This window comes from Ascaphus truei, chromosome 3, assembly GCF_040206685.1.
Source record: "Ascaphus truei isolate aAscTru1 chromosome 3, aAscTru1.hap1, whole genome shotgun sequence".
NCBI lineage: Eukaryota > Metazoa > Chordata > Amphibia > Anura > Ascaphidae > Ascaphus > Ascaphus truei.
Genome location: NC_134485.1, coordinates 262,471,183 through 262,483,870, shown reverse-complemented (window position 1 = coordinate 262,483,870; position 12,688 = coordinate 262,471,183). Strand labels below are relative to the sequence as shown.

The 12,688-nt window shown below is 41.0% G+C and overlaps 1 protein-coding gene across 1 annotated transcript in view; it reads right to left on the bottom strand.

The window, feature by feature from the left end:
- Nucleotides 1–9,236, bottom strand: part of LOC142489629 (ephrin-B2-like) — a 38,845-nt gene extending 29,609 nt beyond the window's left edge. The window contains exon 1 of the mRNA XM_075590731.1: nt 8,387–9,236. Coding sequence (XP_075446846.1) covers nt 8,387–8,508 — 122 coding nt within the window. The 5' untranslated portion in view covers nt 8,509–9,236. The remainder of the gene's footprint in view (nt 1–8,386) is intronic.
- Between the last annotated feature and the right edge of the window lie 3,452 nt (nt 9,237–12,688).

The following is a 12,688-nucleotide window of genomic DNA, read 5'->3' as shown; positions in this document are numbered from 1 at the left end:
CGGTGGAGTTTTCAGTTTGAAAACTCCCATCGAACAACCCGAAATTGCGAAGGACGTGAGCGCGTATGCAAGCGCGCGCACATCGCGTAGCATCCACCCTGAACTCGGCCTAAGGCCTCGTGCATAGTGATCGTGACCGCGCGCGAGGTGTCAGCAAGAGACGGCTCCTCTATGAGCCCTAGTGCGCGCGAGAATCGCGACAGCACGGCAGCATTTCCAAAAGACAAGATTGCTGATCTTTGGTGCGGCGGCGAGCGGCGGCCGCATCATGTGGGCGGTTCAGCCAATGAGTGCGAAGCAGCCTTATGATGTCACTGCCACGCCCTCCCCGCTCCCCCTCCCCCCCCCACTTCCCATCGCAAGCGATCTGAAGTCCACAGATTGCTCGGGCGACAGGCGCTTGCAACACCATGCACTCTGTCGCGCGTGCTCACCTGCACTATGGACTTGGCCTAAAGGTTGTATATAAGACTTTTAAAGGTTAAATATCCATGTTATGCAAAAACATATTTGGCAAAACAGTATATTGTAACATATATTTATACTTTCAGTATATTGTAACATACTCCTTTTTACAATCTGACTGAGGGACAAAAACACCTGACTTTGGCATGCTGTTTCTCCGGTTGTATGGCGATTTGCTCATTTCAAATTTACTAATTTCCCAGCAAAAACATGCAATATTACAGCGCAATGTTAGGCTGAACCCCAACCTAAAATGTTAGGTATCTGTTTTGGAATTCCCAGCAACAAAGGAAGATGTAAAAACCTGGAAAGTCGTCCAAGCCGTGCTGCCAAGAAACATGATTTAATGAAATCATCTGAGACACACTTAATCAAAAAAGTGTGTGTAGGATTATTCGTGCAGACAAGCACAGTTACTGTTGGCTTCTGTGTTTTCTCTCAGTCTGATCTATCCTTCAGTCATAAAGAATTCTATTCTACTAGCACACAATCAGCCAAGCCATAAAACAAATATTCTTTATTTGTCCTGCACCTGTAAGACTGCAGCTCAGCATGATGTTTAAAGACCTCCTTAGTGTCACTCCTTCATGTATCTTGTGTCCACAATGACAAAGTGCAGAGAGACACAAAAGTGAAAGAGTTCTCTCTCCCCCCTCCCCCCCCCCCCCCCCCTCGCTTTATTTTACAAGGCTGTGTCAGCTGCAGAGCAAAAGTCAGGAAATTATCTTTCTTTTTATTGCTTTTCAATGCATAAATTGCATAACAAAACCAATTACTTGAAATAAAGGAATACCTGACTCATTTTGTGTGACATTCTGTGCTGCTCTTGTACAAGTGAACATAAATCCGTATTTAACCTTGATTATTGCAAGCAAATGGCCTATTTTAATATAAACAACATGTTTTTCCCAGGTTGAAAACGTGGACTTTGTTGGATAGATTTGTATCAAGTAATAAAGACAAAGTGGCGAGTTTATCTTTGCTCATCCAATGTGGTGGTGACATTCAGACCTGCTGTATTGGAAAAGATGGCTGAAATCAAAAGGCCTCTATATTCTATTCAGATAACCCCTGTCCTACCTACTCTCTGCTCTCTGCTGCTTCTCAGCATGTGCTTGCCTAGAGCCAACATATACAGAAGACCCTCCCAGTATACTGCCTAATCCCATAGAATTGTCACTTGCTGCTGCGTTTGCCAGAGCTCCAGGAGCTAAGAGAAAACCTTCCAAGAAAAATAATCTGAGGCATTAATAAGAGAGATCAAAATGAAAGAAAATGCAAAATAGCTGCAACATTTTACATGCCAGAATTGGGCAATCTGCTGATTTAACCCCTGCATTGCATTGCAGACTCTTTTGACACTGAATGACGTATCCATGCATAAAGCCACAAGCAGACAAGCATTTTTACTCCTGCTGTCTAATCCTTGCTTCCAAGTTTTCTGCACTCCTCACATAATACCCAACAGCCCCAAGCGAGGCCTTTAGTTCCAACACCCCTTTCAGAAACGTGTCACTTCTAACATCAAGCTAATCTATATGTTGCCATGGTAGCAGAATTTATCTGCCTTTACATCTTAGGAACTGCATTAGTACCTTAATTTTTTTTTTTCATCTGGAAGACAGAAAGAAATGGTGGTTTTATTGCCATACAATCAGATTACTGCTGTTAGTTTCTCTATGCCTTTTTACCACACTTCAATCAAAAGGGATCAGTTTCTTTATACTTTGTCCTTGATTTACATTACCTCTGTATAGATCTAGCCTGGGATGTAATCCCCTTATTAACTATGACCAGGGGTTGATTTGCCTAAAAATAAAAGCAAATTGTGTCAGCTTTGTTTTTAAATCGAAACTACAAAATGGATTACTAAAGAAATCTTCAGAGTTCACATGGCTGGTACGGTTCGGAATTTAAAATGAGAATTAAACAAGTCAAACAGGAAAGCCGTGTGAACGGTTTACATTTTCCATCACGAGAGAAGGGGCCGAATTGCTCATGTCTTTGTTTTCTTGGGCTTTACAGAGACAATGAAGCCACGGGAGTTTTTCCAAGCTGTTCTAACACTAGCCATTTGCCATCCCTCCATTTGCTTTTCATATACCATTGGGTGGAAGGGGGGAGGGAACAACGCTGGGCAGAAGCCTATGGCTCTGCATATCTGCAGCCAAATATTTTAAACATGTGAACACACCCATTTTGGTCCCCAGAAAACCACACAAAGACTGAACTCATAAGCAAGTCTGCGAAAAATGGATGCTAGATGACCTGAAAAACAGGTTTTCCTTATGTCAGCCACCAAGGAAGGAAAAGATTAGGCCCTCGTGAACAATGTAATCACTGACTTTCTTCTCATTTGCAAGTAAGCGCACCATTCAGAAGTGACGCTGCCTTTTAAACATTGGCCGAAGTGTGATGGTACCGAATAGGTAGAATACCATGACTCGTTCAAATTTGCAGACATACTGGTTTAAATTAGGTCTATTAATCTATAACAAAGTAAAACAAAAAACTGACTTGGCTTTGTAATAACATAAGCCAGTTGAATATTAGGCCCAAATAATCGATGATTGCTTATCAGAATGAAGTATTCCTGTATTTATTGGCTCAGTATCACTCAGAGGGGCAGTCCATTCTAGGCCCAAAGTAATATAATGTCAGTAGCATATTTCATAGGTTAAATGTAGCTGTTGGCCACCTTTTTCTAAAGTATAAGTATTTTTAATTATATATTTGTTTTTAACATCTCCACAGTAATCAAAAGCTTTGGGGGATTTGAACTATATTTATCCAATGCCACTTGGTGATAATTGTGTTCCATAGCATTTCAAATTCAGTCCCAAAACTAATATCAAAATGTACAGCAACAGCAATTTTACTAAATACTCAACTTACGCCCCCACTTTTTTTTTGGAGGCAGTTTAGTATAATGACGTGATGATTTAGTTATAAAAACATTTCTTAAAAATTCCGCAATTATCTTTTAGGATAATAAAGAATAAAAGGATTGATAATAACGTTAACTTGTATCCAGCCAAAAGATGGAGAATTGGGATTTTACGCAGATACCTTCTTGCCGATCCGTTGCAAATGTGGGCGCTTTAAATATAATATGATACTGTGCGGCCTTTATCGTAAGATTTAGATTTGAAATGAGCACACACAAAAAATGTGTGATGGTAAAGTGAAAACATTGTTATAGATATATATATATAGATATATATAGATATATATAGATATATATAAATATATATATATATATATATATATATATACATACGTAAGTACATACATGTGTGGACTGAATAATCCAAGATAGGTGACAGGATTCAAATAAAGCTAGAAAGCTGGAAGGAAAAGTTAGAAAACAAACTGTGATTTCGACCTGTCTTGCAGTCACAATATATAGTCAATTACTGCACTATACAAAGTGCTTTACCTGAGCGAGGTTTACCGATAAGAGGCTTGGAGATAATTACTATAGATAATGTAACAATTAAACCCCAGCTGAACCATGCAAGTAGGATAAAGAGAATCAGTATACCTAAATCCCAGCCTCTTCTGAATGTACTAGATGTCAGTAATTCACCTGAGCTAATTCCCGGTGCAGGTGTCGAAGCTGCGTAAAGGATAATAATTTAAAGATGTTTGCCTTAGTCCACCAAGTGTCATCAGCAAAACTTCGGGTGACTGAGATTTAGATGCAAGTGCTTAGCAAACCATTTTAGCCCCGGCTCTTGTTTCTTCAGCTTCAAGCTGTAATTGTGAGGGTTAAAAGGGCCATCCCAAGGGAAAGGATTCCTAAATACATTCTTGTCTACAGCAGTTTACCAAGGACTGAGATATGGTTTCAGCGGGCACTTTGTTCAAGGGCTCGCTCAGTTGTCCCTTGAAACAAGGACCATTACCTTCAGTTTATCATCCTGACAAAATGTAAGGAATGTGCATGTAAAAGCACAAACAATTCCACCCCTGGTGCTTTGTCCTTTCTTCTCCCTCTATATTAAAATCGACAAGATTAACCTAAACGCAAACTGCAGAGCATAGTTCAAGGGCCTATTCACATAACAGTGAATGTGCATTTGTTTACCTAGAAAACTAGGCATCTAATATACAATGAATGGACATGGATAAGAGTTGAAATAGCTGGTTTATCTAGACCGTACACATGTAATGTATTTTTATTAATACTTATTTGCTACTAAAGGCGAATTTGCATATTATTACACGTTAATTAAAAGATCTAAAAAACAGCAAAAGATGTTTTAAAATGAAAAATAATTATAATAATTGTGTCCACTTTAAATAGTACTAAAATGGATGTCTCCTGTCTAAGTTGTGGTATTAATTATACTTAATGTGCATTTGCTTTAGAAGAGCATTAGCCAAGCATAAAATAAAGGCAATAATGTTAACAAATGCCTAAAATAGTCGATGCATGCATTTCGTGTATTTCCGCACGCTCTACACTTCCATCCATCTCTTATAATTATGAAATATTTGTGCATCATAATTATTAGTGACAAAATGTGAAGCATTTATTTTTACCCCGTGCAGCTCATCAACCCAGCAATTGTTTGTCATAAGTATAATGCACCCTTTCCATTGGTTTCAAGGGTCTTAACATGGAAACATGAAAGCAAAAGAAAGCACTCAATCTTCTAATTATATGGAAGAGCGAGAAGACATTTTTAGAACTAGAAATAAGCAAAAAAACATATTATTTTTCCATATTCCCAAAGTCACATTTTTTACAGCTTACAGCTAGAGATCATTTTGCTGAATTCACAAGCGTTGCCATTCTTAGTTAAAGGATGCAAAAAGCTCACAATTATTTGGAAATTAAAAATATATTCCACTACCATCCAGCTAATGCAAATAAATGAATGCACATTGTAATTCCCTCAACTATGTGACATTACAGCTGTAAAAGCACATTGTATCTCCAGGGTGAAATTCCAGGATCATAAATGCACACAAGTATGATACCAATTGAAACCGAGCTCAGCTTATGAAGGTAAAAAAAAGGTGACTATCATAATGTCAGTTCAATATCATTAATTGATATGTAAGCTTCCTCAAACATGTTGGCCTCCAGGAGCCTATAAATCAACGGCTCCACAAAAAGAAATTGCAATTCTATAAATCACTCAGGGACACATTTTAAAAAACAACCACCGACAGGGTAGACCGACATTATAGAGTGCAAGTGGAGGCCACAACAAAAACCGAGATATGGCATAATACAAAATAGGAGGTTAACCCTCAAGGATGAAGATAACGCTGGTTTTAAATGGACGGTGAGGATTAGTGAAGGTACAAATTTACAAAAAAGCAAGCTACCAAACTTCACAAAAAGTGATGAGAGAAAAAAAAAACAAATGAAAAGATCCTAAATATGATGAAATTATTAAATAGTGGGACTTGAAAGGCTGAAACAGGAACATTGAGAATCGGAGTAAAGGGCCCAGATATGTGCATTGGAAGAGTGACCTCTGTAGGGCTAAATTGATCACTATTCTGAATCCTTCCATTTCCTCGAATTCGGCAAGCAAGCCTTTTTTTTATGTGTTTTATAACCAGTGGAGTTACACTGATTGAATATGTCCAGCACTGACAATATTCTCAGTTACAACTTCACAGACAGGGTACAATGTATAACTGAAAAACATACAGCATGGCTCTATGATTAAAAAATGTAATTCTATAAATGATTAAGTGAAGCGGTTTGTACTATTCAGTTTGCCAGTTGTGATCATTACTGAATCACTATGAATTGGGAAGTACAACAGTTAACTTTATTATGGCTGTTTTTATAGTTAACCCTTTCCCTGTTAGTGGTGCCTGTGGGCCAAAAAAAGCTTAGGGGATATACTTTATACCTCCAAATGTGTTATTTGACATACAGTTTAAGACATCACATTATCATTCAAAGCACAGAGACACTGATTCTGCTATGAAATGCTCTGCTGATACTTTTGGCCCTGGGGAAGGGAGGTTGGGGAGGTAGCTGCCTTTTTTTCACCAACAGACCAAACAAATTAAGTATGTGAAGAGCAGAATATGGATAGATTAAATTATATAAGGTTTTCCTTGTTAGATTATAAAGATTCACATTCATCAGATACCGTCTACATTGTGTTATTATTACCAAACAGGGGGGAAACATCAACAATTAATATCTCCCATTTAGCCTCAGAGGGTCATGTATAATGCATTGCTATGCATGGAACAGAGACCCTGTTATTTATATGCAATGCCTCAGTCCCATTGTATTTTTTACTCCAGATAGATTTGACCTTCTGCATGTTGTCCGAGTTCTAAATATCTCCACTACGTGGATATTGAGCTTTCAAACAAGACTACTGCTTAATTTAAAAAAAATGAACAAGGAGTGGTACCAAAAATGATCAAATACCATGTTTACGGGTGATTGTTTGGCTTACTTTCTTCCTGCACCCTCTGGTCTATTCAAATGTTTAATAACCCAGGTTCAAGATAGAGTGAACTCGAAATATACTGGAATGGGTGCCCAAGACTTAATGTGGATCCACTGGTGATCCGTGTTTAGATCTATATGCAGGGACTGCAAAGTGCATTGTATGTATTTCCTATCTGCTCAGCTCTAAACATACTCCCGATCACAGTACGTGGTCTCAATCTACGGTCTAAACTTCCCTTTCTCGAAGTAGCGGAAGAGGAACAAAAAGAAAACGCGTTGACCTAAAAAAAATAATAATAGTAATAATAATGGAAATAAAGCATTTCTTACATTTTGGTGACCTCAAACCCCCTCAAATTGCTAATTGTTGTCAAACACCTGCACTTAAAGTCGCTTGAATGAAGTCGTTAAAAAAAAGCAAGTGGGTATCTCATTTCCAGAAGAGAATGAAGACAAGTCATTGTGTGGGGTTTATTATATGTGGGGAGAAATGCATGGACCTGAATAATCCCACAGGCCGCCCAGCCCTGTCCCCCAACCCGTCCCCGCAGCCTACTCCGCCAATGCTGCATTCAGTGGCATTACAAAGTAGCCCGGTTGGTTTAAAATACTAGTGGGAGCTGGCACATCTTGCCAAGCTACCGCTGGGGCGGCCCTGCCCCTAACCTAGGCAAGCGCCGCTAAACTGCGCTGCGCCCAGCAGCAAGGGCAGGGCACACAGGACCCGCCTGGTGAGGTGGGTACGTGGGCAGGAGGTGGCCGGATCTGGGTGCAATGCGGCTCCCACCGCATCAGCATAACCCCAAGCAATATTTGCAGGCCCCTCTGACAGCAAAAAGAGGGGGGGGGGTTAAGGTGTCCTCATCAAGGACGTGTCCCCCCCTCCCTCCCGAGCGTCCCCCCGCAGGCTGCCCTCCAGATACAGCCCCCGCGGCTCAGCCCTCCTCCCCCTATAGGAGTGCAGCTGAGTGCAGCCGGGGCTGCTATCAGCCGATCCTTATCGCTGAGTGTCTGCAGAGCAGGAGACGGGGCTACAGAGGTCCCTTATCCTGCTGCCACTATCTCACCACAATCCTACCCGCCTTCCCTTCCTACATCAAGGAGATCACCAGACCGTCTCTCACCGTGGTTTTATTCAAGTAAATGTCAGCCCCCCCCCCCCCCCACCCCATGTGCCTACTTTATTTCATTCATTTGAAATGCCATGTTATTGCATATGGAGATCAAGCCTAGTATCTTAGGGGGATAGGTTACTGTTGATAAGTCACAGTGGCAATTCGTGGCTTTGCTTCTGATCACATTGCACTGCTCTGCTTGTATGTTTAACCCCATTTGCTATCAAGGACGCCTGCAACGCTTTGATTGTGAATTAGGGGGGTTAAAGGACCCACAAAGCCCCCTCCTGCACCATGATACACGTTAGGATAACTAGCACAATACATCCTGAAGGCGATCAATAATAAGAGTGAAGAAACTTACTTGGGGTTTGACGAATTCCAATATATGGGATCTAACACTATGGATCTGGAGATAGTAGTCCTGACCAAGAGAATCCAAACTCCCCAGCAGTACTTCCACAAAGAGTCCCTTCTGAATGCCATGGTCTGGGGTCCCCGGCTCCTCCCGATCCTAGCACCGGCAATGTTACGTGCAAAGCTGTTGCTAGCTCCAGTCAGACTTTGTTCTAGTGAAATATATAGTGGTAGCGAGTCCGGCACTTGATCGGCAAAACTGTCGAGGCTTATAAGCAAGCTGTGTACCCAGCCAGCTTGCCTGGCAAGGAAAGGAGTAAATCAGTTTTCACTCCGGGTTATTTGCTCACTCCCGATATAATGTGCAGAAAATAAATCAACTCCAAACTGCTAACTCCAGCTCGGACACACTGTATCCACGTAAGGCATCTGCAATGGCAACATTGGTAAAAGAGAGACCCCTCATCCGGCAGCCCTTATTGCTCTTGATTTGCCTGTGTATTACCAGGGATCCTCGGGGAACCGGCCCGGAATGTGGATGATCTGGATCAGAACCTCTGCTGCATTAATCCAGCTCTATACAAGCGGACAGTCCATGTGTCACACCCTCAGTATTCCAGCCTCCGGGGAGAAACAATGGGGACAATTCCACGCAGCGAACTTCTCCTCTGGGGTCCCAGCAGTGACTGTATGCCGCTGTCTGCGGTGGCTGTATATAGCTGCCCGCGGTGCGTGCCAGTGGCTTGCGGCAGCTGCGCAGGACGGGAGGATCTATGCACAGCCCCGCTGCCGCTGTGCTGCCGCTGCTGCTGCTGGTGCAGATTAATGTGAGAGCTGCTGATCCTTCAGCCACTCGCTACTGAACGAAAGTAACCGCGTCCTGCACGGCGCTGTATCCATATAAACTCAGCCCACCCTCTCAGTCCCGCCCCGCTCATTGGCTGGTTGTCAGCTCGAGCCGATCTGATTGGCCGCGCTCGCTGTCAGTCCCGAGTCCTGGCAGAGAGTGTCTGGGTTGGGGTTGGGTATTGTGTCTGACAGGTACAGACCTCCCATACAACATTACATGAACTCATCAGCATCCTGAATACACTTCATTAATATTCATTACGTGACCCACTGAGACCCACGGCTTTTTTCTTTTCTTAGACCTCCAAAACTAATTTAAATAGACAAGGTTTACTTTTGTTTGTGGGGTTTTTTTTTTTTTTGTCTGAATATGAAAAGTTTCTTGTGATAGGAATGGGTTTTATAATGAGAAAGTAAAAAGAAAGCAATATGAAAGAGTTAAACGTCTTTAGATTAAACCCATCAGATATATGGTTAGAGCTCTAGCAACTTTGTAACCGAAATGTGAAGAACCATCAAATATTTCCTGTGGTGTAAGAAGGCCGCCTAATAAAAGACAGCGGTGACGAGACAACATGAATATGAAAAATAGTCTAATATGTGCATTTATTTAAAATCTTACAATAATTTAGCCTCCACATGATCATTGTATGTCAATAAAAGTCATTCAATTTCTACAATGACAACTTGTAATTTATTTTGGATAGCAATTGACATTCAGTTACGTGCTGCATATATTGACAACACTTACATATACGGAATTAGGATACGATGAATGCTGTACTTTCGAACACGTGTGTGTGTGTGTGTGTGTGTGTGTGTGTGTGTGTGTGTGTGTGGCAGAGAACAATGTTTATTAGCATAATGTCGAATTACACCAGTGACCTTAATGCTAATATATATATATATATCATGCTGTATATTTTATATTTCCCAGATGTATTACTCCAGAATCACCTCATTCCCTTGATTTGCCCATTAAAGAATTTCAAAGCTGCACATGTGAATGTAGAGTGTACATACATTTGAGTCCGGCTTCGTGGCACCAACAACCTGTGTGGGTTGGTGACCTTAAAATAAGAAGATCGGGGGATGTGCCTGATCTCACGGCTGCTGTGTACACTTTATTACAAGTCACAGGGTCGCTGCTCTGTAATATGCTTCTAGATGCTCTGTACGGAAGGGAGTTCCCAGCAAGATTTCCCACGTTGGGCTGTAAACTTTATTTTGTTAGAGAATGACTGATCCCATGAGCCCACTGAATAAATACGTTTTGGGGAAGTAAAGATCATTTAAAGAGAGCGCTACAGATGATCCTCAGCACTGCTGGATAGGCCTGACTGGATGAATATAATATATACATTTACACTGCACTACTGGAGGGCTTTTTTGACGTGTCTGATTTATCATATATGTTATTGTAAGAGGGGACTTTTCTCTGCTGAGTTGAAATAGTTTCATAAGAACCCTGCGAGGTTCCAAAGATTATACATAGTATCTTTTGGTGAAATAGCATGTGTAATGTGTCTTTTTATTTGCCTTTCTTTCTTGTATCTTGAAACATAGGCCCCTTAGGGTTTCTCATATATCGTTCTTGTTTCAAGTAAACAGGGGCTATGGAGACCCTTGTCCTGCCTCCAAATATAAACTTAAGTATTCTTAAAGTATAACGTCCTACAATTCATGGTAATGTTCAGGAGATGTTTAACAAGCATGATCAAAGTGGCATAAAACAATTGTGAAACTGTGCTCGAATGAAGCAGAATATAATGTGGCAGTAATAAAGTGGGAAAGCTATTTATATACTGTACCATGTAAGAAAGATTTCTGAAAACAAAATCTATCTACCTTTAACCTCTCAAGACAACTGATCCAATATATATATATGTTTTCTACTGAAATGAGGAGAAAAATTAGTGTAAGTGTGAGCCTAATAACTGAAGGTATGTGCTTTAAGACCTGTATGTACATACACACAATACATGATAGAGAGCAGGGTTTGTGTATTAGTACGAAACCTAAGTAAATCACCTTCATTTTCTGGCAACATGTATTTTTTTACATCTAGTTCTCAGTATATATTCACCCTATATTATAGAATGTATATAGAATATATTGTAGAATATATATATATATGAATTATGTAGAAATAGCTGTGTTTGACCAGGTGTATAGTGCAAAGTAAATGAGTACATCAGTAATACCTTTTTTATTTGGACTAAAGATTATCAGACTATAAGAATATCTGTGTATGACAAATAACACAATAACAAAGTGTGTATATATAGTAATTTTTGTTACTATGTGTATAACCTGATATATTACTGGAGGGGTTAATGAAATAATGAAAAGCCCCGACTGGCTGTCTCCCCAGCAGACACTTAGTTCCCCTGTGCCCCACCCCCCAATGCTCACACATCCCCCTGGGGCCTGTTTGATTTACACACTGCAGTACAACACGGGCCTGCACACTGTCACACAAGGCAGTGTCACTTTTTGCGACAAGCAAAGAGGTGATAAAATAAAAATTGTTATCACAGACCCTGGCTGGTCCCCTCAAGAGTTTCCAGCACGTCTAGGAGGTAATCTCACTTTGTTAAGAGGTGTTTTAGTGGGGAAGAGATAACAAGCAGACAGATATTTGCACCAGTCTGCAATGTAGTAGGAGGTGTGGATATGTATATATTTATGTATGCATATATCAGGGCCCCTTCAGCGGCACAGAGGCTTATTCTCAGTACAAACACGATTGCAAATGCAACGACCCGTACCCATGATATAGGGGTCTTACAAACACGATTACATGTACTATTGATCCCTTGAGCAATCTAATGTTATCCAATGCATTGCAGGTCCCTCCACAATCAAAAGGGTTAGCTGCGACTAAGGAGGCGTGAGGCTGGCGGTTCCAGTTACTGCCGGTCCTCGAGGAAGGATCAGGGCTTTGGTAACACTCATTGTGCAGCGAGTGATACAGGTAGCTGCGCCTGCACTGAACAAGCTGCTTTACACGGAGCTCCAGCGCCCACTAGCGGCCGCCCTGAACCCCGGGGTCGGGCCTCACTAGGACTCCGCGCGGTCCTCCAAACCCCTTCTTTAACCCATTCAGTGTCCCCGGTGCCAAGGAATGCGCTGCAGCAGTACCCCGTGCCCTGAAATGCTATTAAGTACGTGTGCAGAGTGCAAAACGCAAACGTGTGCCTTACAAAATGCATGTGCACCGTCGCATGGCTCTATGCAAATGTCACCAGGAAATAAAAGATTCTCGGGATACATGCATACCTACATATATACATATATAGTATGGATTTCTGTGTGTTTGAATAGATTTATGCGCCCACGTATTTTTCTTATCAGTTGAAAACAAGTTGCCTTAAGTCAGATGTCAATAGCTGTCTAATTTTGTGTTTTTTTAATGTGTGTGTATATTTATATTTTTATATATTTATATATATATATA